This window comes from Rhynchophorus ferrugineus, unplaced genomic scaffold (genome assembly GCF_030347505.1).
Source record: "Rhynchophorus ferrugineus isolate W39M unplaced genomic scaffold, kcgeb_rfMv2 rfM2, whole genome shotgun sequence".
Taxonomy (NCBI): Eukaryota; Metazoa; Arthropoda; class Insecta; order Coleoptera; family Curculionidae; genus Rhynchophorus; species Rhynchophorus ferrugineus.
In genome coordinates this window covers 46,318,725-46,343,522 of record NW_027472581.1, presented here as the reverse complement: position 1 = coordinate 46,343,522, position 24,798 = coordinate 46,318,725, and the positions used below count along the sequence as shown (strand labels likewise).

At 30.9% G+C, this 24,798-nt stretch overlaps 1 protein-coding gene across 1 annotated transcript in view; it reads left to right on the top strand.

Annotated features, from left to right (window-relative positions):
- sog (chordin short gastrulation) overlaps positions 1–24,798 on the top strand; it is a 91,620-nt gene that overhangs the window by 31,460 nt on the left and 35,362 nt on the right. Inside the window, exon 2 of the mRNA XM_076395689.1 lies at positions 11,986–12,089. Within this exon, the coding sequence (XP_076251804.1) occupies positions 11,986–12,089 (104 nt within the window). The remainder of the gene's footprint in view (positions 1–11,985; positions 12,090–24,798) is intronic.

Genomic DNA, 24,798 nt, shown 5'->3' with positions numbered 1-24,798 from the left:
AGTTATCGGGGATGGGCTTGTGAATGCTCTAGATTACCATAAAATGGTATTTCATGAAACACATAATTTCTTAGTGTTCGCTATCTTTCGCTATAGCATGATCTTTTATTTATTGTATTATATCACATAGAATTGTTAGCAAAATCATCACGTACCCATCTTGTTTTTTTGCTGAGTTAAAATGCAATCCGAAGATTTCAATACTAGTATATATAGTGTATTGATTATTAATTTATTTCGATTATGAAATTATAGACTTCATTTTAAGAAATTATGTACAATACTACTAGTCCAAATATTTTTATGCAACAGCCACGTGTCGCCGAACGTTGTTTATAATTCAGCGATACATGATTATACATACGTATGGTAAAAATTTAAACAATAAATGCATTAACTATACCAAAATAATGTGAGTACATGAAATGTAGATGCTTCTAAATATTCTAGAATCTCTGTTCACTTTTTGATACATGCCAATGTCCTCTCTGTTACTTCCCGCTTTATAGCCAGTTGCATATATCGAGAGTATATTAATAATTGACTTACACATATATATATATATATATATAGTTACTTAATATTATTATTTCAAGTGCCTTACCCAATATCCTGCCAACTTCCGAATCGTATACCAATTTGGAACGAAATTTAAATACGTTTGTTCTTAAAGGTGATGTCATCAACTCATTGGCTTTTTAAACATTAATGGTGTTACAAGCGAATTCATAATTGTCGCGTAGAACTAAACTAAATTTCTAACTAGCGGCGCGACTGATAATCTGATAACCCGAGATTTACGAGAATCAAAATTTTATTTATATTACGATCAAACGTAGAAAAGAAATTAATATTTATATTAATTGACATTTATGATATCTGTTTTTCTTTCTGATATTCTGATCGACCGCATTAAAAAATATAGCTATAAAATGCTCCTATTTTACGATTCCATTTGAACAAATAACCATCATCAATAAGGTTTATGTAACCTACAAGTATGTGTTACCAGTGTAGAAAGACCCGACGACTTGTTTTCTCGGCGATTTGGCCACGTATAAAACGAAATGATATTATCAAGCAATGTAAATTTTGAATTTTATTACGTTCAAGGTCACCGAAAGGTCATCTGCTACATCTAAACAATTACAGTTAGGTAACAATGTTTTTGTGTTCGCAATTGTGTGGAAAACGAGGTTATTATCCATTTAGAGTTAAATTTATTATTCATTTGCGGCCTATAAATATTTACCTTATCTTAAAGGCATAACATTTTAGTATATAGTAGAATAAAAATGTTAATCTACTAAACGTTAAAGAAATACAACATGTCGTCATGTAAGAAAATAGTATTGAACAAAAATCTGAAGCGGTTATATTTAGTCTTAGGTGGGGAATTTTTGGCAAATTTTCACGTTACTTCTTTGATCTTCTGGCATGTTTCTGCGTAATTGGGCCAATCAGTGTCCGAGACAAGAGCTTACGCGCTAGACGCTAGACGCTAGACTTTCGTCGAATGGGCCTCTCAACATATTAGTCACAACACATGATGCTTGGCGAGGTTTCAATGTCACAGACATGGGCACACCTCTATACGTCGACTAGCAGAAATCTTTCATCTTCATCTCGTCGTGCTGATCAACTTTTATAGCAGCGGCGTACGCATATGTATGTATATATATATATATATATATATATATATATATGTATTAGATCAATTAATCACATCAATTAATTCAACAGCCTTATATTTTTTATAACTTATTAGGCTTAGGAATTAGTTTTAAAGGATTTTTTTAATTTAAAGCTTTATTGTGAAAAATCGGTACAATGTATTAATATTTTATACAATGCATTGTATATTATTCAAAGTATTGCCCATCTTATGCATAGCCGCTACTTTTTCCCAACTTTCAGGTAATTTACGGATTCCATCTCGAAAGTGTATCTTGTGGGGCAGCTAAAGTGCTGCTCAGACAGGTCACGACTCATATGTCGGAACAAGTAGTAATCAGAAGCAGCAAGGTCTTGAAAATACAGTGTATGATAGGATGCACTTGCCATTTTAATGTTTCCTAGTATTGAAGAATAGAATTGTTTTGAAATGGTGTAACTAAAATAGTAGTACTATTATATACCGACCGATTCTCGCTCAGTGTTTGGCTCAAACTCATCAATTGTAGTCCATAGCGATGCCTTTATCGATATGCCTTTAAATCCTCGTATTTAATTTTTCTGACTCTCCAGAACACCTCGTTGGGTGCGGTGTAAAAATCGCCTCTTTTAAAACGTTATAACCAATATTCACATATTGAAATCGATGACCTTCAGCCGCTTTGTTCTTTAAATTGAAATGAGAAACTACAACTTCCCACAATTGCTATTTTCTCGGTACAAATTCAGGCACTTTCAGTACTGAAAAAAATTTGTTTTCACTTTTCAGCTTAATATTAGAATATGAATATAGACCCAAATTATTTCACAATAATTTTATACACGGGTTACGTAAGTTATAACAGACCATATTTATAAAGACAACAAAATAGCCTCACTTCTTTCAATGCAGGTTCTGTTTAAATATTCGTAATTATTTTTTGTTATATTTTAAACTCACCACTACGGGTCTGGGCATTAATACGACCAACTGGCCAGTGACCAACTTAGAGACCAACACAGAATGTATCCGGTCTTACCCAACTTGGTTATTTTACAACGTTTTCCAGAGACATTTGAGGGTAATTATTTATTTTATTTTGAATAACATTCATCTTAAACGTAATAAAGTTGAGAAGAGCCGTCATATTTATAACATTTGAAACATTAACATAATTATAATTGATTATCAAATTTTTATTCTGATATATAATATAATATATTTTTTCCTTATCGTCGAAGATTATTTTCGAGTGTTTTATTTGTCTCAAAATTTCAAATCTTGATACAGCGACATTATCAGAAACTGATTGTGATTAAGAGTTTTATGCAGGAATATTTTATATAATAAGCTGCAACTTTACAATGGGAACAATTCGTTTCGTAGAAAAATAAACCAACAGAAAATGTATCGAGCACCTTAACGAGTCGCCTATGAACCCAGTGACTGATCCATTCAAAAAGACTGATGTATTTTTATTGGTTCCCAGTTTCTTAACGAGATTTAATCTTATTCAGAAATCTGAAAATACGCAGCGATTAATAAAATCGCGAATTGCTACTAAAACGTGAATTATGACGCTACATTTATAAAGATTGTTCACAGGCGACATTGAATGTATGGACTTGTTAAGCGTCTAGGATTAAAACGCGTATAAGGCATTGGTGGCGAATACGAAATTTATGTAGAAATAAGTAGAAAACTTTAAATTTCTATATTTGGGCGGTCTGGCAGAAATATTCACATAATCTCATTATTAGTACATTGACTCTTATACAGCTGTAATACTGACATATTGCGAGAATATTCTTGTATTGGTTGCATACAAACTGGACTGGCATTTTTTCATTCAACTAATTTTATAAAAATTGTTTTACTTTAATTACCTTGTTATAGCTTATTATAGTTTATTTAATGTGAATTTGTATTAATAGGGCTCGATGAAGTTCTTCTACCGCTTGAGTTATTTTATACCATGCATTATAAATATTCTATTTTGTTAATACCGAGCATTTTATATATTTTATTTCTATCTTATAGTCTATTAAAATAATTTTCCTTATTTGTACCTAAGTCTCGTTTCGTTAACGAGCAGACATGTATATTTATGAATTAATTGTCATCGATGTTGAGGCGACTGTCTGGACCAGTTCGCAGCCGTTCGCGTATATACACTTTTACATCTGGCGCCGATGAACGAATACGAATTAAATTAAGATTAAACAGGCTTAATTATCGAGTTAATCGTATGATAATAGTGTTATTTATGATCAGTTTGCTCCGAGCTACCACTCTCCAAGGCCCCATACATTAATTATTAATGTTTGGTTTGCATCTTCCTGAAAAAAAAAGGAAAGCAAAACAACAAAATGCACCGACACCATTCATCGCCCACCGTTTTAAAGAAAACCGCAATTTTTTTGACGTATGTGGGTCTCGTCCAGTAAATATCGCGAACATCAGTTTTTCGGTTTGTTTGTTTTTCGTTTTTTTTTTGTTACGGGGGCCTGTTGGAATATTACGTAATTTTTGGTAAACGTAATGGTTAATAAAAATTAATTTTCTGGCGAAAAAACCTTGATTGATTTATTTAGTCGTATCTTTTATGCAACTCAGGATATGGAGGAGGTATAAAAACAATATTAACGGATCTGGTCAAGGATACATGAATTTATTAAGATATTATTTACTTGAAGAGTAGACAGGATGAAATTTTAATAGATCATTGTTAATATTGGAACAATCTGCATTAATATGCTAATTTCATGTTATATAACTATTACTTAAGAATATATAAGAAAAATATAATTAGTTAAAAAAACTTGAAGTTTACCTAGAAAATAAACTTTAAGTCTCTTTATTACAGCTGACGTGGTTTGTGTCGTCCAATTTAATTTTTTTTATGAGACCTAGTTTTTAGAATGAAATAGTATTATATATTCGAATCATAGTATAGAACAACATCGGTAACACTCTAATATTTTGATATGAAATCTGTTGGTATAGCATAGTTCTTCCATAACAATATATATAGTTATAGTTTCGACATTTTGAGCCTTAAACAAACTTATTCATATATTTATCATTTATTTCATTTGTATAATTTATTTATTATCTGTATAAAATTTTATATTTTTTATATGTCAATGATTAATATATTGTTGCTCGTTTTTTGTTACCGAGGCTTGTTGAAATACTACATAATTTTGGTAAATTTAACTGTTAAAAAAAGTTAATTTTCTGGCGAAGAAATCTTGATTGATTTATCTAGTCGTATCTTTTATGCAACTTAAGATATGGAGGATGTATAAAAACAGTGTTAACGGATCTGGTCAAGGAGACATTAATTTATTAAGATATTATTTACTTGAGGAGTAGACAGAAAAATTTTCAGTATTATTATTAGATAAAACTATCTGCATTAGTATGCTAAATAAATATTACATAACTATTACTTAAAAATAGTAAGAAGAAATATAGTTAATTAAAAAAAGTTTACATACAAAAAATACATTTTAGGTATCTGTGTTGCAGCTGACGTAGCTTGTATAAAACTTCTTTTAATGAGATCTAGTTTTTAAAATGAAATACTATTATATATTCGACTCTTTTAGTATTTTGAGGTTACATTCTATGTATTCTATAATTTACAACAAGACATCGGTGACATCCTAATATTTTTTATATATGTGTTGGTATAGCATAGCTCTTCTATGGCAACTAATATAGTTATAATTTCAAGATTTTGGACCTTAAGCGAACTTATTCATATATTTGTCTTCTATTTTTCTTGTTACTAGCGTGACTGGGATGGTTGTTACTTGTCGGATTTTCAACTGTTGCCTATAAAGACATTTACAATTACAATCACAAACATAAAGTACATCTATGCCCCATCCGGATTCAAACCCGCGACTCTCGCAACAATATGAGGCCTGTCGCCTTGACCACTGCGGTAACCAAGCCAGCACTTGTACAATTTACTAATCTGTATACAATTTTGTAATGTATATATTTAACTGGTCAATATTTTTGATATGACATCCACACATCATTAAAGCCACATATTTTTCTTTATAAAATGAATCGATTGATTAATTATGAGTTTAATTATTTTCAATCAAAAATAAAGAACTAATTTGCAATAATTTTATTCGAAATGCCCGAAAAATAAAATTTAGCAACCATTTTAGGAATGTTTGTATGGTCATTTATTACTCTTAAACGTAGATATGATTACGAGAATATACCAGAATTAAAAGACCGCATAAGGTACTTAATTCTTTTTAATGACGGAATTAATTGAAACAGAAAACGAAATGGCAAGAAGGGGCAAAAAAACGATAAGGAGTAGCGAAGAAACTTGAATTTACACAGTAAATTGTACGGTAAGAAATTGTTATCAACTCATTCCGAGGCAAATAAGGATCATAATTTTCTTGTCTGATACTTTTTAACTTCACGGTGGGCTGCAAGACGACTAACGCGGACAATTCCTGGCATATGAAAACAGGTTTTTGGTTTTTTTCAAGAATGTAAGTAAGTATAACTAGTGCATACAATATTTTAACTTAATCTTGCCTTGCCGCTGCACTTGACATCAAGACGTTTGACTCGCTCCACGCATATTTAAACCACTATTTTGTTTTTTCTTGTTATCCACTACGCTATACATAAACATTTACAAAATTCCCTCGGTTCTGATAAGACAACTTGAAACAACTCAGTTAGTAAGGTTATTCCAAAAGTTGTATAGTTTGTTTCCTTATTTTTATTTGGACGCCTTGTCAACACTGGTCGATATTCTAAAATTCTCCAACCAGATCACTATTTCTTACAACAAATATCTACAAATACCACAAGTTTCTGTTTTTTATGGAAAAGTTTATACTTTTTACCAATTATACTTTTTCAAATTAAAAAAAAATTATATCAAGAATTATAATGCTTAATGCTTAATAGTTAATGAAGTAAATAAATTCCAAAATTGCCGGCTTGGTGGCGCAGTGATAAAGGCTATGGAACGGTCCTCCTACTGTTGCGATAGCCGCGGGTTCGAATCCTGCTGGGGCATGGTCGTAAATTTATGTTTGTAATTGTTTAATATTTGTTAATGTTCTAGGCAATAGTGTAAAATCCGACAAGGAAAATGATCCCAGTCATGCCAGTAACCAGGCTGGGTAAGACCGGATGTCTTCTGGGATGATTTCTAAAGTTGGTCACTCGCCAGTCGGTAGGCTTAATGCTGAGGACCGTGGTTCGGAGCCCACGTAAACTTTAGGCCCAGTCCAGATAAACGCATAGTTGGTAAAAGGAGATTTTAAAATATAAAAAAAAATTCCAAAATTCCAAGAATATTGGATTATTGAATCTTGCTTTCTTATCACTTTTCAAAATATAGTATCACGTAAGGTTTACTATGATTATCCATATATCAAATACTATAAGTAATTAAATATCATTTTCCCGAGACATAAACAACTTAAAATCATTATAAGTTGATCGCATAACAGTTTCGAAATATTCGGCTAGTGAAAAGGTAACTTTGGTGTTTTGTTTAACCTTTTCGATTTTTCTGGTAAAACCATGACTCTGTCACCATAGAAATTCTGATATTTCTGGGCGAAAAACCGAACACAGTAATTTTCACAAGCCTTTTTTGAATCCAGCTTTACCTCATTAAGAGAGCTTCCTTCACAGAACCCTCAGCAAATAGTGCTCATTTAAGCACTCATAACTATAAACACCACAGAATTCTAGATGATGCATTTTTTCGAAAGTAAAAAAAGAAAATAACGTTGTGGATTATCCATTTTCTGTCCTCAATATATCTAGAATATTCAACAGTGTCATCGATCCATGATTGAGAGATTCTGATTGCGAGAAAACGTACTAAAACTTACGATTCCAATAATAACTTGTTCCAATCTATATTATCTGAGCCTATTTTTCGAATTGGTTATTATTATACCAGTTTTTTATGGTCGCTATATTGACTCTAGTGGACTAAATAACCTGATTGTGACTACTCTTTTGCCCTTAAATTTTTGTAAACACTTGCTAACGGAGTTATCTTAATATCAAGTGACCGAATATCACAACAATTTAATTAATTATTTATTTAAAGTGTTAAAGATTTTTTTGAAAATTTTCGATAATAATATTCAAGCTATAATAAGATGTTCAGAAAATGTTTATGTCAATTAAACGTTTTATTGCTCTTTTATATGACAAAAAAGTAGAAGCTGAACATAACAATGTATATATATATATATATATATATATATATATATATATATATATGGAAAATTTTCACGTAAATAACCTTCGAGAAAAAAATCAAGACGTGAAATAAATCAAACAATCTCTCGAGAGATTGGCAGACCGATGAATCCCTTGATAATTCATATATAGAAATCTGATTGGATTTTATTGTTAACTTTTCCAAATACAGCAGTAGCTTACTAAAAGTGGGCATGCAATCTCGAGAATTCCGTACGATGTGTTTCTTTTTTTGTTACAAAATCAGCAACGAGAAAAAGGTCTTACTAGCTGTAGCTTGTCCTTCTTTCCATCATGGCATGAATATTGATTTTTCAGCGATGCATTTGGTTTTTAAATTAGTTATTATAATATTATTATTATTATTATTGATATATTTTCTGTTCTGTTATTTTTATAATTTACCAGTAGTTGTAGTCCTCAATGTTAAGTTCATTGTTTGACGCGTACAAATAGCATAATAGGATATATTAATTTTATGAAAGAAAATGTACTATATTTACTAAATAAACAACAGTATACTCAAATAATGTTATCAATTCGGCGAAATATTACTCAGAAGTAAATTTGTCATTGATTTATTGTTTGAAGTATAGAACAACTTTGAAATTAAGTAATATTTAAAACCTCATATTATGTAAAAAATAACAGTATCAAAATATTATATTCTTCACAATTTATGTTAATTAAAAAACTGAATTTTTAATAACTATAGAACCAACAATATGAATTTCACCAACTTGCCGTTTTCATGATCCTTAATATGATTCTTTTTTCTCACATGGCAGCACTCCAGAAGTATTTGACTATGCATACTAGTTTAGTTCTTCCCATTCATAGCCTTCTTAGTTTGCATCTATTTTACATTCAATAATCTGCTTTAAAATTAGGCCTCAAAAGAAATGTACGACTGCTAAGCCATCTCTGGCAATTATTAATTACTACTAAATATTTACATGTGTAATTTTAATAGCTTTATCAAAATAACCGACAGGTTTCTCACCCTATGTTTTGGATCCCATATAAAAATTAAAACAAAATTTAAGCGCATTTCCGCTACGGACGGCCCCTATTAGCACTTAATTAGTCTTGTAATTGGCACATCGTGTTTGTAAATTTAGATAACGTGCCGTGTTACATCACCTTTGCAATGTTTAAAGATTGACCTGAAACGAAACGAAGTAGAACAAACAGAATTAAACGCAACAATTCTGATGCGTACCTGGAATTAGATAACATTCATTGCGGTATGTGTGTAAGTCCTATCTTAAGTATGTCTCCTTTAATGACACTTAAATCTTTTTACACATTTTCGATAAGAAGGTCGTTTTAAAATAAGAAAATAAGATAAGTCATTTGTTAGACATTTTATTGGGCCAGTTACATAACCAAGTAAAAAATGGAAAACGTGCTCGGTATTTATTAGAAATTAAGATTACATACAAAACAGATTTTCGTATTTATATATTATAATTATCTGCAAGAAATTTATTAAACAACAAATATATTGTGTATAACTGGCATTTTTAATTTGAATATTCTGATTGTGAAACATTTATAAAATATAATACAGCACACATTTTCAAGTAAAAATATGTTAGCGATAAATGTGTGATTAATTTTTACGTAGAATTTATGATTTTGTGTAAACCAAACTTAAAAATAGATATAGCTTTTTTTGAATGTAATTGTTTTATATTATTTGATCACACTTAATTCAATTAAAATATATCTATAATACATACAATTGATAATATTTTTGAATTGTATTTTATTACATTATAGAATTTGCGAACAAAATCTTAGGGTTTCTTGCGATAGGTGGCGTCACTTGCAAATAATTCAGGAAATTCAGACCCTAGTGACACCACTAGGGACACATGAAAATGGGTACAGTAGTTGAAAACTTTCTATAGTTTGCATTTGAAAATACAAAAATCAAAAAAAAAAACAGTAAATTTTCAGCAGTACTATGCTTGTATGTGTTGATATTAGTATGGAGTTTGACATTGATCACAAAACTATTTTGAACCGTTTACATAAAACTACAAAAGAACGAATTAAGTATTAGGAAAGGTATTATTTTCATCATGACAGAGTCCAACCACGCATTTCTTCGACGACCTGTCAAAAATTGGGCAAACTTTTTTTACCCAAATTAAATATTTTAGAGTCTCCTTTTACTAACTAGGGTTTATCTGAAATCCAAAGTTATAGACTAACCCTGAAAATATCCCTGCTTATCATAGATTTTTACCGGTGTGACTGCTTTAAAAATTAAATACCTCTGCCCTCACGGAGATTCGAGCATCAATAAGAAGACATCCCGTTCATAATACTTGATTTGCAAGTATATTTTTTTTGGGTAATTTTTGGCAAAAAATACACAATACTCAAAATAACGTTATTACGAACATAACATACCGAATATCAAGTAATTAAGTGCAAGTAGTTTTAATTGTAAATAGCTTGCCATCATTGCGTGAAACAATATAATTTTATAATTGCTGCGAGTCTAAATTATAAGCGGAATATAAAGGCCGCCATAGAGATGTTAATTTTGGTCTGACCTCTCCTAACATGCCTTTCCGCCGCAATAGCAGACTGATTGTCTCCAGATGGAAAGTTCGTGACGACTTATAGAAAACTAATGGTGTTGATGTCGTGACCGGTAAAGAAACATATATGCAAATATAATTTTTAACAGATTTCTTATATATTTTTCTATTATATATATATATATATATATATATATATATATATATATATATATATATATATATAGAAGAGAAATCGAAGGAGGATATATATATATTTTAATGTATATTCGCCGATTTCTCCGTAATTGTGGAGTGATTTTCAAAATTATTTTTTTATTCGAAAGAGTGCACTTCCGAGGTGGTCTCATTGAAACCAAATCAGGATCTCTTGAAGGGAAGGGGGTGAAATCGGTTTAAAAAAAATATTTTCTATCCAAAATAATCAGATATTTGGGTATAATGTTATTGCTGCCTGTTAAGTACTGTAAAGCCATTCAGTTTACTTTTTAAACACTAACTGTAGCATATAAAATCTCGTAAAAATATTGTAGACTACTGCTTCTATTGTATAATGGTTAAAGCGTTTAGCTTCCAAAGGGAAGTCGCGGATTCGATTCCCGGCGCGGAGAATAGTTTTTTGTTGTTCTAGTTAAAACATTTGTCAAATCACGTAGACTACATAGCGGACCCCGGGGCCTGAAGCCTTCAATTATTGTTTTTATTATATATATATATATATATATATATATATATATATCATTGTTAATTATTTATATTATTGTTCTTGATTCCTAGTTTTACTTATACGGGCTGCAACTTTACTTGGCTTACCCATTGTAATGTTAAATAAAATAACTGCATAATTTATTGAATAAATATCTAACATTAAAAAGAAAAAAAGTAAATATCTTTAACAAAAAAATTGAACCGACTTCAAAAATAAATAAGGAACTCAAAACTAAAAATTAATAATTAATCAAACTTAGATTTTTAACACAAAAAAAATATGTTCAAATAAAATATGTTTATGTAAAAATAAACAAAAACCTTAATTTATCCTCTGTACGACACGTATTTTATAATCTACTATCTACACACATTTTAGCTAATATCTACCTATACATATTTATCTATTTACAATATTATTTTAATTTTTACCAACTAATCACTTTGAAATCGGTGCCGATCCCAAACTAATAGATATATATTATATATATATATATATATAGTATAAATAAAATGTAATAGATAGGTGAAATAAGGTTTTTGTTTATTTTTATTTAGTTATTACGATTGTTATGGACATATTTTACAATATATTTGAACTCTAACTTGGTAATAATGCCGACTCAATAAATCAAAACTATTTTCCTGTTTATGTTTTTAGTTTTTAATAAAAAATTTAAGGTTTTACAATTGATTATTAGAACTCGATTAATCATAATCCCATTGAATCTCATCCATTTCGACAATATTAAATAAATATCCAATGCCATTTTTTTGTTTCAGAATGCGTATTCGGTAAAGAGAGACGTGAACTAGGCTCACAATGGATACCAGATTTGGGCAATCCTATAGGAGTACTATACTGCATGCGCTGTGAGTGTGTGCCGGTAAGTTATATAAAGCATTAAGGGAAGTTATACATTAATAAAAGATTCATCAATAAACGTTAACGTATGAGAAGTATCGCATGCTAGATTTAAATGCATTCTATTGTTTATAGCTTTTAACGAGCTTTTATTTAGTCTAGCGTGGAAATGGTCCATTTTTTCGTGATAATAAAACTTTTATATGCGTTCTCTTTAAACAATGGTCTGATTTTTCCGCAACGCGTAGCTATACTATTAACACTATTTCTTCAATATTACATGTCTGTTCTCAAACAAATTGTTTTTTTAACGTTTAAAATTCTATTTTAGACAAAACTAGGAGATGTTAAATGGGAAATATGTTAGAAAATAATTGCTTCAAAGTCTGGATTGGTGAGCAATATGTTACATGACTCAGAACACTATATTTTAATGTTATTGTAACCCGTTAAATAGGAACCAGAACTTAAATTAACTGTCCTTGTATAACATTTCTATTAATTTATTTAATGAAACGTATCATTTTTTGTCGCCTCATTGATCTAAACAACAATAATGTTTAGTGTTCTTGCGTAATAGTAGCACATTGATATATTACTACTGAGTTTGAAAGGTTTCAACTCGTAATAATGAATTATCTGATTTTCTAGAAAGTATATAAAATATTTGACATCACGTCCACATTAACATTACTGAAGTCCAAACTAGTCATGAACTAGCATATCAGTAGTTGAATTGTTTACTAGAAACATCTATCAATTGATATAACAACCTTAAATGTTTAAAAACCCATTATTCAACAGTTCAAACATAAATATTTAAAACTGATCGTTTTGTATAGCTTATTAAGAATTATTAAAACTTGTGGAACTGGCACAACAGTTTAGAGATTTAGTTAAACATTCTGTGACTATGAAAAAATAAAATAACAATAAAAATTAAGCATAAAATAGTAACTTCGTGGTTAATTAGCGGTAATATTATTCTTTGTTTATAAAAGTGACCTTTAATTCGTGCAAGATACTAACTAACTAATAGTAATAGTAATATTGAAATATATTTTCATGTGATATATTCTACGCATTAAGCAAATACAGACGATCTAATATTCCGAATTCTTACCATAATAATACAATTAAAATCCACCGAATTTTTTTTTCTTTCAATATAACAACCAACAATACAGAAAGATCTTTTGATCGGGCCTATGTGTTTCTATTCAAGAGCATGATGTCATTGTTTGGAATTATTGGTCACTGGTTAACACACGTTTCATATTTAAGTCAATCAAAGTCGCCGGTTATTTGGATCACGTCTTTAATATAATACAATTGAAAAACAATTACTCGATTTTTTTTCTTGCTCTCTCTTCGTTTCGGATTAAAGACCAGTTCTCTGTATTGGGTCGAGCAATTTGTTGCTGTTTTTTTTAAGGGAATTACTTGATCGAATAAGTATTAAATTATAGTATATAAGAAGGTAGTACTGTAATACACAGTGCCCCAATTAAATGGCCTCTTCCTGTTTCTTCATTTTCATATTCATATTTCTTCGTTTTTGGGTTAAATTTAAAAATAATCTGTATTGTTACGGATTATAGTGGTCGATCGGAATTGGGGCAATAGCAGAAGAGCAATTTTATATTTCGGTGCCTTTCTACGTTGTTTCTACGTTTTTTGACATAGATTATAAGAGACACAGATAACATATTAAAAGGAAAACTCGTGGATCAATGCCAATTAATTGAATAGCCCTGTTTTTATACTATTACTTATAGTGTTAGTTTTACCAACTAATGTGTTATATAAACTAGACCTACAGTTAATTAATTTAAAATTACTGATAATGAATATAATGAAAATTAATTGATAAATCATACACTATCTACTATGGTTAAAAAAGACTATTTTTCAAGTTTTATTTTATATCTACATAATAGTTTATAACATCAAGTTTTGAAATAAATGAGAAACAGTTCAAAATGACATTTTCAGTTTTGAGTTAACTCATGTGGTAGTAATTTTCCTTTTAGTTCATTTTGATCATCGTATGTAAAGGTCTAAAAAGAATTAATTCATCAACTGCTAAGCCATTTGAAAGTTCATGGAGAGTTTTCGTCTAATAAGCAATTGCAAATATTTTTTTTCAAACCGTTTTGGTGTTCCAGAGTTTTCTTTGTCATTCACTGCAAAATTACCACTTTTAAGTCGTTACAACGATGACTGTCGAAAATCATCGAATTTAGTGGTGAAGTTAAGATTATTTAACACTTGCTTACACTGATAATTCGAATGCAAGCAGCTGCAAATAATGCAACTATATAAAAAAAATTTATTCATTATTCATGTCTCTGTATCTAAAAGACGAACCAACAAGCAGAAAGCCAATAGAAATTCGTTTAAATTCTAAATGTGGATGATTATCCATGTTATCCGGCTCCTTCCGTATTACAAATATGTCTAATTAATAATTAAGTGTCATTTTTTGAACCAAAAGGAGAGAAAATACTAATACTACACTATAGGTTATTATATCTATAATGTTATACTCAACTAACATAAAATATACATATTATATATACATTTTGACTCTCCCATGTCTATATATCATTCATTATATTATTCCAAACAGTATCCTCTCCAGTTCACTATAAAATATTAATTGTATTTTCGCCAACAACAACAACAGCCAACCGATTATATAGCCGTTTTAGTATTTTTCCAAATTTGGTTTTGCTGTATGATCGCCAATTATCTCACAATAAGAGGTCCCACTTCGTTGAAAAGTCAAGGATTTTATTAAGTTTTCGGATACTAAAAATAAACCAGCCGATTTTACACTTTCCGGCTAACTATTAGCGTTTCTAGATTGTAATCTAATCGGATATGTGGAAATAATATTCATTAACAAACCCAATTTGTTATGGAAAGATGTCGAAACATCCAACGGGATCGATTATGCGTAAATATACTCTTTTTCGCAATCCAGATCTACTAGGTTTTATGGGAACATCTTGTTTTTTGTTTACTTTAAATTCAATGGGATGGAAAATAAGACAATCGATTGTTCATAAATTTGTGTTGTTGTTATTAAATTATATATTATTTTTATATTTATTTTAATCGTTAACTTAATGCAATGATAATACCATCATATTATGCATAGAAAACATAGACTAAGTAATGTTAACGAGAACTGAGTGGCTACATACCTTCCGTCAATTATGCGTTCCAAGGAATCTTAAGATAAAAGCTACAAGGTAAAATTTTACAACAAAGAGCGATTTCTTTAAAGAGATCAAATAATTTGTACGGGTTTGGAGGCAAGAACACATCCGTCAATAAATCAGATAACCCATTACTTGTTCAGATATTTTAAAAAATGCGATTCGTTAATATATGGACTCCTCACAATTGGGACACAGAGATCTCTCAGTACAATCCATTAGGAAGGAATGGGTAAATTGGCAGTGACTGATCAGCAGCTTATTTAATTTTATTTGCAAATATTTCTTTTCAAATGAGATAATGGGGGAAAATACGTCCTTCTAAAGGGGATAATGTTTGTTTTCCTCCTTTAGCTATATTAATTTCTTGTAAAATATAATAGTAGTGGCTGTTTTATATGGGATTTTTAACTAATAATTTGCTAAAATCAAAGGAATGCATGTTTTGATGCTTCATTAATTATAGTATTAAAACAAATAGTCGCATTATACCGAGCGCTGAAACAAAAACATCAAAAATATGATTTTTCAACAATGAACATTATTGGCCAACATATTGCGATAACTATTAATGAAAGTGGAGGCTCCTATTTCACTCACCTACTCTACTTTACTCTCAGTCTTCACCAAATACCCCTCTATATAATTATAATGTATATTGATCAATATTGCTTAGCATATGACAGTACTTTCAAAGTTATGAAGAAGTCCAAAAATTTTGAATTGTTTGGAATGAGTTTTTTTTTACTTAGAAGCTGGAAAATATGTTATGACAATTGCAATGCAATGTAAAAGTGCAATCATTATCGACAAAAATATAACAATAGGCTATCTGGATTATAAAGAACTACCCATTAAAAACGGCTCCCTTGCTCGTAACCGCTGATATCCGATGGTCAGTTTCTTCTTTTTCTACTTTTTCTTTTCATACATTTTGTATAAATTCACAAGTTAGTTTTTTTTTTGGTTTTATTTCAATTGACAATTCGTCACAAATTATTCGTGACATATACCTGTATTATTATACCTCTCCTCGGTAAACGATCTCTGATCTGACTTTAATCATCACCCACAAAATTATAACAATAGGCTATCTGGATTATAAGGAACTACCCATCAAAACAACCTGAACGGTCAATGAAGAAATTTTACCAATATTGCTACAGGTTATTTATAAATTTCAGAAACCTTGATTGATTTTGTGTAGCTATCATAAGGATAGAATTGAGAGACATTTGTTGGATAAGAGGCTGTAGAACCTCATATACCAAAGGCTGTACCACCTCACGGAGAGATGGTGGAATATAGAAAGCAATTGATTTTTAAAAACAATATTCGATTAGTTAAATAAATAGTACTTTATTTCAGAGATATAAATTACATATAATCACAATATTTTTATCAATAGATTGACAACTAAAATAGTTATTTCACGTATTTTATACAAACATCTTCTATTTGTTTGAAATAAAACGAGTTGAAAATTCAGAACAATATGAAATCGATAATACGTATAACAATATCTAATCGATACGTAAATTTAAATGCGATAATGTGACATATTTATTATAAACTTATTTAATGAGATTTAGTTATTTGATAGTTTCAAGATAGTATTACGCCCACAACTTAAAAACGTAGTTAAGTTGACGAGCTTATAATACTATTCTGTGACTTAATTAGCTGTTGTATATTAGATAAAAATCAAATTAATTATATTATTTGACACAATTATACTTACTAAACAGTTTTTTTAATTAAAATTACGAACGAAAAATTGTCGTATCACAAAAAAACAATGAAACTTAAAGCCATATGGTTTAAGAAACAAGATCAGGTTTTCAAGTTTGGTCGGTGTTAGAAACAAAGACTATATAGGAAGAAAGGTTATTATTAGACGAAAAAACCTGCTGATGATAGCCATATGGTTAAAGTAGGTGTTGGTAAAATGCCATTTAATTTATTGGATGGTTTCAGATGATTAATAAAACATGAAAATATGAACTTGAAATGAATGAAAACAAACGAAAATATGTAAAATATTCTAAACGAGCTGAAATCCGCCAACGAAGTTGTCCATTCATCAGCGACTCGTTTTAATTAATGTGAGTGAAGTCGGCGGTCGGCGCTCATAAAGCGACACCCAAATAAGTGAAAAGCGTTTGCGCAAACACGTCTGTGCTCTACATAAACCGCATTTGTATGTGTGCTTCGGCGGGCATCTGCTAATGTCACTACAGCACGTATTAAAAAAGGCAAGACCTTAGCCCATAATGAAGATAGGTACTGGCGAGGGCGTTAAGGTAGAGGTCAGCGGGGTCTTTGACCGACATCTGTTTCATAGAGGCTACGATTGGAGTGATCTACCGGCATCTGTTTCAGTTGTGTCGCTTCCCACGTAACCCATTTTGCGACTTTTATGCAAGCCGCCGCTGTCTCGGTCGATCACGAGATGGGTGGGAGTTTGGAAACGCCTGATGGCTTTTTGGTGGTCTTTCCGTTACAATCATTAACACCTGATAATAGGTGTTCGGTTGCCGTACGTTTCGCAAAACGTACGCCTTCCTCTCTCAACGATCTGTCCATTTTATTTTTAGTCGTTCTTTTATAAAAACCAATCATAAAATGGCTCAACATATTTTACAATTTTCTTCAATCTTACATCGCTGTCATCAATAAATAAATAATCGTATATAGTCCCCTCTAATAGTCCTCTGAAATAAATTGCATGTAGATTATGTACGTTTATAATTATTTATAGATTTATGCCAAAGTTGGTTTAGTTTCGAAATAGTTCTTGATTTCGAGTCCTATAATGGCCTTGTAAAACCGATTTCCTTGAGAAAATCAAATAATTTGTACAGATTTATAGACAAGAACCAGATAATGAACCAAATTAACCATTACTTATTTCGATATTTAATAAGATTCGTCAAAATATGGGAGACTGACGTTGGTTACTCACAATTGGGACACAGTGGTCTCTTAGTACAATCCATTAGAAAGGAATGCGTCAATTGACAGTGACCGATCAGCAGCTGTTTAATTTTATTTGCAAATATTTTTTTTCTAAAGAGATAACAGTTGAAAATATGCCCTTCTACCTGGGACAATATTTGTTATCTTCCTCATTTGTTATCAGAGTTAGTCTGGTTAAAAGTATTCCTCAGTTTAAATCCTCAATCAACCCAAAACGATGTTATCAGAAGGGAATTCAGAAAGAATTATTCGGAAATACAATTCAGTCATTATATAATAATATTGACGATTGAATCACTGCTGAAAACTCGCGAATAAGAACTAGTGTTGGTTGTGAAGATAGCTAGTAATACTACTTCGTCGATCGTGAACCTTAAGTAGCCGTTCTAGCATATCCATTGTGATTAATTAGTACGAATGAGACCTAAAACTAGCATATTTTTACGATAATAATATAAATTCAAATTCCAACAGGGCTATTTGGGAGAAATGTTATTTCAAAAAAAAAGTATTTCTGAAAGTAATGGCTTGTTTGCTGATACTTTATAATTTTCAGAAGAGATCAAAAACAACTTTACCAATACTACCATGGCCAATTATCAATAACATAGTACTAATGAATAAGTTCCGAACCTTAATATTATCCGTATATCATATTAACTTTTTTATTAAAAAAAAATATAAATGACGCAACAATATTCAAGTTTATAATATCTAAAAACAAAAAATATTGCTATTTGGATGACATTATCATTAATTTGGAACTAATTTTTTTATTAAATAATTATGTTTTAAAGTCGCCTTTTTATCTACTAGGATGTGTCTGAATATAGATAGCGATTGGTCTAGAACCGCTTTCGGGGGCTTCAAATCACGGTCCTCGGCATTACGCCTGGCATTATTAGCTGGCCAATGGCCAACTTGGAGACCGTCCCAGAAGACTTCCGGTCTTACCCAGCGGTTCTAGGGTTGCTTACTGGTGGGACTAGGATGGGTGAATGAACATCCACAGGATTCGAACCAGCGATTGTCACGATAGTAGAAAGACTACTAATAAATAATAATAAATACAAATAAATAGACCACTGCTTTTGTTTAGATGAAAATAGTGAATAACAAGTTTAGTTTTTTGATAAAAGAGTTAAGAAGAGTTTATTATGGCAGTTTCATTATTTTGGTATAGTCTGGGATCGCAGAATCATTTAATCTGTAACAAATATTCAAAAGTATCGTTCTTCCCATTTCAGCGAGTTTCCGAAGCCATTTGTTATAAGAGCAATAAATAGTCTGAGTCAGCCACTTCAGAAGTAACAGCCAATGTCAATAAACTAGAGGTTAAACAAAAGAAACCTCTTGAAGTATAAAAATGAATTTTATATCACATATTGAACGATATGCTTTTTTATTTTTTCACATTTATGAAGATATAAATTTAAAAAATGTAAATCTGTATAAAGGCATGCGTTATTTTGTATTACGCAACGTAATTATTACAGCTTATATCAGATCTACAAGTAATAGTTACTATTGTTTGTGGAAGAAACATTTCCCAAGTTTTATTGTTTCATTTAATATGATATTGTTGGCTGATAAAAGTCAACCACGATATATTCAACTTGCATGAGCGTAGAAAACAAATACGGCTCTAATTGGAACACCATTATTCCTCTTATTGTGGTATTAATTGCACATTTCTCGCCTGTCGGTTTTTTCTTCTCCTTTTCGATCGTAAAATAATCGAGAATCCAGTACTCCGCAAGAGGCAAATGCATGCCTGTACGTTGTGTATGGCTAGCGTAGAATTTTAAAATAGGTTAATGAATAATTCAGATGAATATTTTCACATAAAACCAACAAATACGGTGTTGGTAGTCTTTTGTAACATAATTAAAAATCGCGAAAGACAGGTTTGCCTTGCCCGTACGCGCCGATATCCGATGGTCAGTTTTTTCTTCTTCTACTTCTTCTTTTCATACGTTTTGTAAATTCACAAGTTAGTTTTTTCCGGTTTTATTTCAGTTGACAATTCGTCACAAATTATTCGTTTACCGAGGACAGGTATACGATCTCTGATCTGACTTTAATCATTATAACTGGTAAATAATCCACTTTTATGCTAACAAAAATATATAATATTTATGAAATGTTTCACAACGTAATATGATAATGGGCTGAAATTGTTTTTTTTAAGTCTTGTCAGTGATGTCAGTGATAAAATAACATCTGCAGTGATGACATTTTAAAAATTGATTTGAAATTGAATGGAAAAATTAAATTTTATTAGAAGATTAGTTTGATTTTTCCTCTATCATCTTGATATCTATACCGACGTAAACATATGTCTTTTTTAGTCAAAAGTCTATTCCAAAGAAAAAATGGATACTTATCAGCTCAGCCTTTGTATAAATGATACTGCCAATCAAATCCTATAATGATATTCGCTTCATCGCTACTTGAACGAAGAAGTTTGTCGTACGAATATTTGGTCGAAATATCACTGAGGTAAATATTCTGTTCTAATTGTGAGTATGATGGCTGCGACAAAACTTCCAATTCGGCCTGCAACAGTGTATCCTTCACAAATTTTGCATCGGGTTACCAAGTGTTGTCATGCAGATGAGGACTTTGCGTATATTATTGCTATACGTCATCACATGTGTTCACTTGACGTAGGTAGACATCTGAAGTAACAAGTTCATTCGGTTTTGATATACTATACGTGATATACTACACCTTGCTGATGCCGCCATGTGCACGGCAAGATTTTAGGACTATTTGCGAATCCTTCCCATTGTATGTAAACGTCTGAATATCTGAGTTCTTGATTTGAGGTTTCCGTCCAAAAATCTCAAAATCACCACTTTTAAATTGTTGAAACGAAAACTTACAATTAGGATATGACGAAGCAGAATCGCCATTGGTTTTAAATGTACGTAATGTGTTTCAGCAGGAAATTTCTCCAAACTATATAACAAAAATATTGAGTGTTGAAAATACTTATTTGAGCGTCTGTAAAAACTATTGAAACCTGTTGAAAATTCTTATTTTATGTAGATTTCGCCAATTAATATCGCTGATCAAAACACATCCAATTCATGCGTACATAGTTAATTAGTTTGTGTACTAGTTTTCTAATATATAAAGCAAAAATGGTAGTTTTCTTTGAGCTCGTCCTTAATGCATGGTGTGAAATAACGCATCTTGATATTATCGTGAAAGAAAGATAAAAGTCACGTGGTGCCAAGTTATTTGATTGGACGTGATACTTGGCCAAAGCACTCTTAACTAATAATACAGTGTTGATCTGTACATTGCTCTAATGAACTGTTTTAAGAAACTTTTCTTTCATGAAACAAGAACCTCAAGAGGACATACACACTTATAGATCATAGACAAATAATTTGTCCTCTATTAACAAAGTAAAGTTTTTTCTCACCGCCCAATACATTTTAATTCAAAATCTAATTATTATTTTCGGCTATTTTTAATTAAAAATCTAATACATTTCGATTAAAAATAAAATTCCAACATATATTTTATATATATTAACATAGTGACATTATATATTGACAGAATGAAATGTAAATGCAGAAACTGAATGTGAGGTGAAGCCGAAGCCAGCAAGATGATGATATTTGATGCCAATAAACTTTTTCTTGTGGGGTTTTTTGAACTCACAGGCCTATGTCACTAAGACGTAATCTACCGATACTCTCAAAATTAACATAACCATAGCCCGTCTCAAGAAAATTAACTCACTCTGATATATATCACTATGAGAAGCCGTAGTGACCAATTGATATTTTATACATATTTTAAAAAATCCTTCAATTTTTTTAATTAACACATGGCGTGCTGATTAACCTACAATTTGTTTTTACAAACTAGGTATTTATCTAGGATAACCCATCGGTCCTTACTTAGTTTCTATAGTAATAAAGCACATGTATTGTACAAAACATACATACTGCACTTCACAATCAAATCGTGTGATATTTTTGAGTCTGTATTCTGCTCGAGTGTTATCCATTACCATGAGAATGGAGTCTCTTTGCTATTCTTTTGATTTCCCAAATGACAATCTGAATCTGAAGATCTCGCCGTAAGTAGTAATTCTGGGTACATCTACGTTACCTCTTAGGACTTTGAATTTGATTTTTGTGTTTTATTTGTATTATTTTCGATTTGAAAGCGCTTTCTTAGGTTCCTATCGGTTTTAGAGTTTATTTATACAAGAACTTTTTTTTCGAACTTTTCGGTTTTAAAAACAATATGAAGGAAACATTGCTAGATGGTTGTAGATAATAACTAGATGTAATATGTATGGCATGTGCTTTTAAATAAAGAAAAATCAGACTTTTCAACTGAAAAACAATTTTGTTAATACACTTACATGTTTTATTCCATCTTAATATCAACTCGTCTTTATTAAAAAGCTTTATAAACTTTATAGGACAATTTTGGGCATATATATAAATCCTAAATATTAATTTTAAAGGATTTATATAGTAGATGGTGTCGGTGTGTATGAAATTGCGTCAGGTAAATTTGTAACCAACTTCACGTTGAAGCCTCACTGAAGGCTTCACTTTTCAGCAAGTGAAAACATGTTACAGTTGAAAATGTCTGAATTTATACGATTTACGTATTTGTAGGAAGTTACTTTTTTGCTTCAGTTTGAAGAAAAGCCGGACTAAGGTCATCCAATGTTGTGTGAAGCTTATAGTAACCATGCTCCATCGATTTCAACATATCAATACTGGTTTTGACTTTTTAAAAGTCTGTATTTTGATACCGCAGGAAACGAGCGTTTTGGACAGCGAAAAAGTGTTGCAAAATCGGTGAAAACAAACTTGGAAACACTAAAATGGAAAGTGCTTATCCACCAGCTGTTTTCTTCAGATCTTGTTGAATACTACTTGACATATGAGTCGTGATCTATCTGAGTAGCGCTTCACTTCTTACGATGATACCAAAAAATGTGTCGATTCGTGAATCAAAGCATCAAAAAATAAATCGTTCTTTCAAATGGAATCCGTAAATTGTCTGAAAGATGGGGAAAAAACTAGTGGCTTATGGAACAATACTTTGAATAAAATACATTGTAAAGATTTTTCAGAATAAAACATTAAATTAAAAATAAACCTTTAAAACTAATGTATAGACCTAATAGTTTGTTGTACGTTAACAATTATTTCCTCGTCAGCCAATATGTTATGTGTTCAGAAAAATGTTATAGAAACAAAATAATATACTCTGAAATAAAACGGTGGAAAATCGTGTGGAAGAACCAGGTGTGATGAATGCTGCTTCCATTTTAAACAGGACACTTAATAAATACAAATAAAAGATGTTTTTGTAGACGTGTCGCCAATACTTGTTCAGTCCGAGCATGTTTCAAACGAAACATGTCTCGGGCGAATTTGAAAAAGATGCGTTCCGTACTTCTTTTTCTTCCAACCTAATAAATGGATTAACATATTTTTTCAGTCGGTACACGTTACCAAACAAATCTTAAAAGCGTTTTCCTTTTTTTCTCCGTTGGAGACGTTGAATAAAAAATTTACCGTATCCAAATGGAAAAAAACCACGTACGTTCCGCCGTAAATTGCCACCAGTCGGGATAGGAGCGCAGTGAATCTCCAAGAAAAAAGAAACCCGGAGCATCTTGTTTTAACTATTTATAAGAGGAATTTATTACGAGATCCCGGAGAAAAAGGAAAAGTTTCGAATTGAATGGGGAGGTTTTCGGGGAGATGCTTTTAAGGAATTCGGTGTATTTTGCCAAGTTTCTCTGTTTATTTGATAAAGAAACTTTACGTCGGTATACCTTACGGGTATTCCTCGTTTTCTATTTTCTTTTATTAAGAGATATTTTTCGTTCACGTATTTTACGATACGAACTATCTCTGGTTAACTTAGTCATACCAACGATCATTATATCAATAAATGTCTTTATTTGTGAATTTACTATTCCATTTCATTTCAGTCCATTCACTTTCCTAGTAATATAAAACGATAATCTCTGATCAATAGACCACTTATAGTATATGCTAAGTAATGTAATATATATTTGTCTTCATTGGAATATTCCACGTTTAAAATAATGTCATCAACAAATAATTGCTTCGATGTGAATAAAGGCCTTTGCTGTGTCGTCACTACATAGTATAAAACAAAGTCGCCTTTTCTGTCCCTATATCCCTATGTGCGCTTAAATCTTTAAAAGTACGCAACGGATTTTGATGCGGTTTTTTTCAATAGTGATTCAAGAGGAAGGTTTATATGTATAATACATGCATAATATACTAAGGCAACATTGCTAATTTTAGAGGTTTCTAACGTGATGTCGTAAATTAACCTATTTTTTTAGGCTTATTTAGCAATTAGCAAAAACGCTGCCTAACCCTACGAGTTAGATCAAATTAATGTACTACAGTATTGTACACCATAAAAAGGTCTACAAAAAAGTCCGCGATGGTATATGTTTATCTTTTAGGGATAACCCACATTAACCATTTTTAT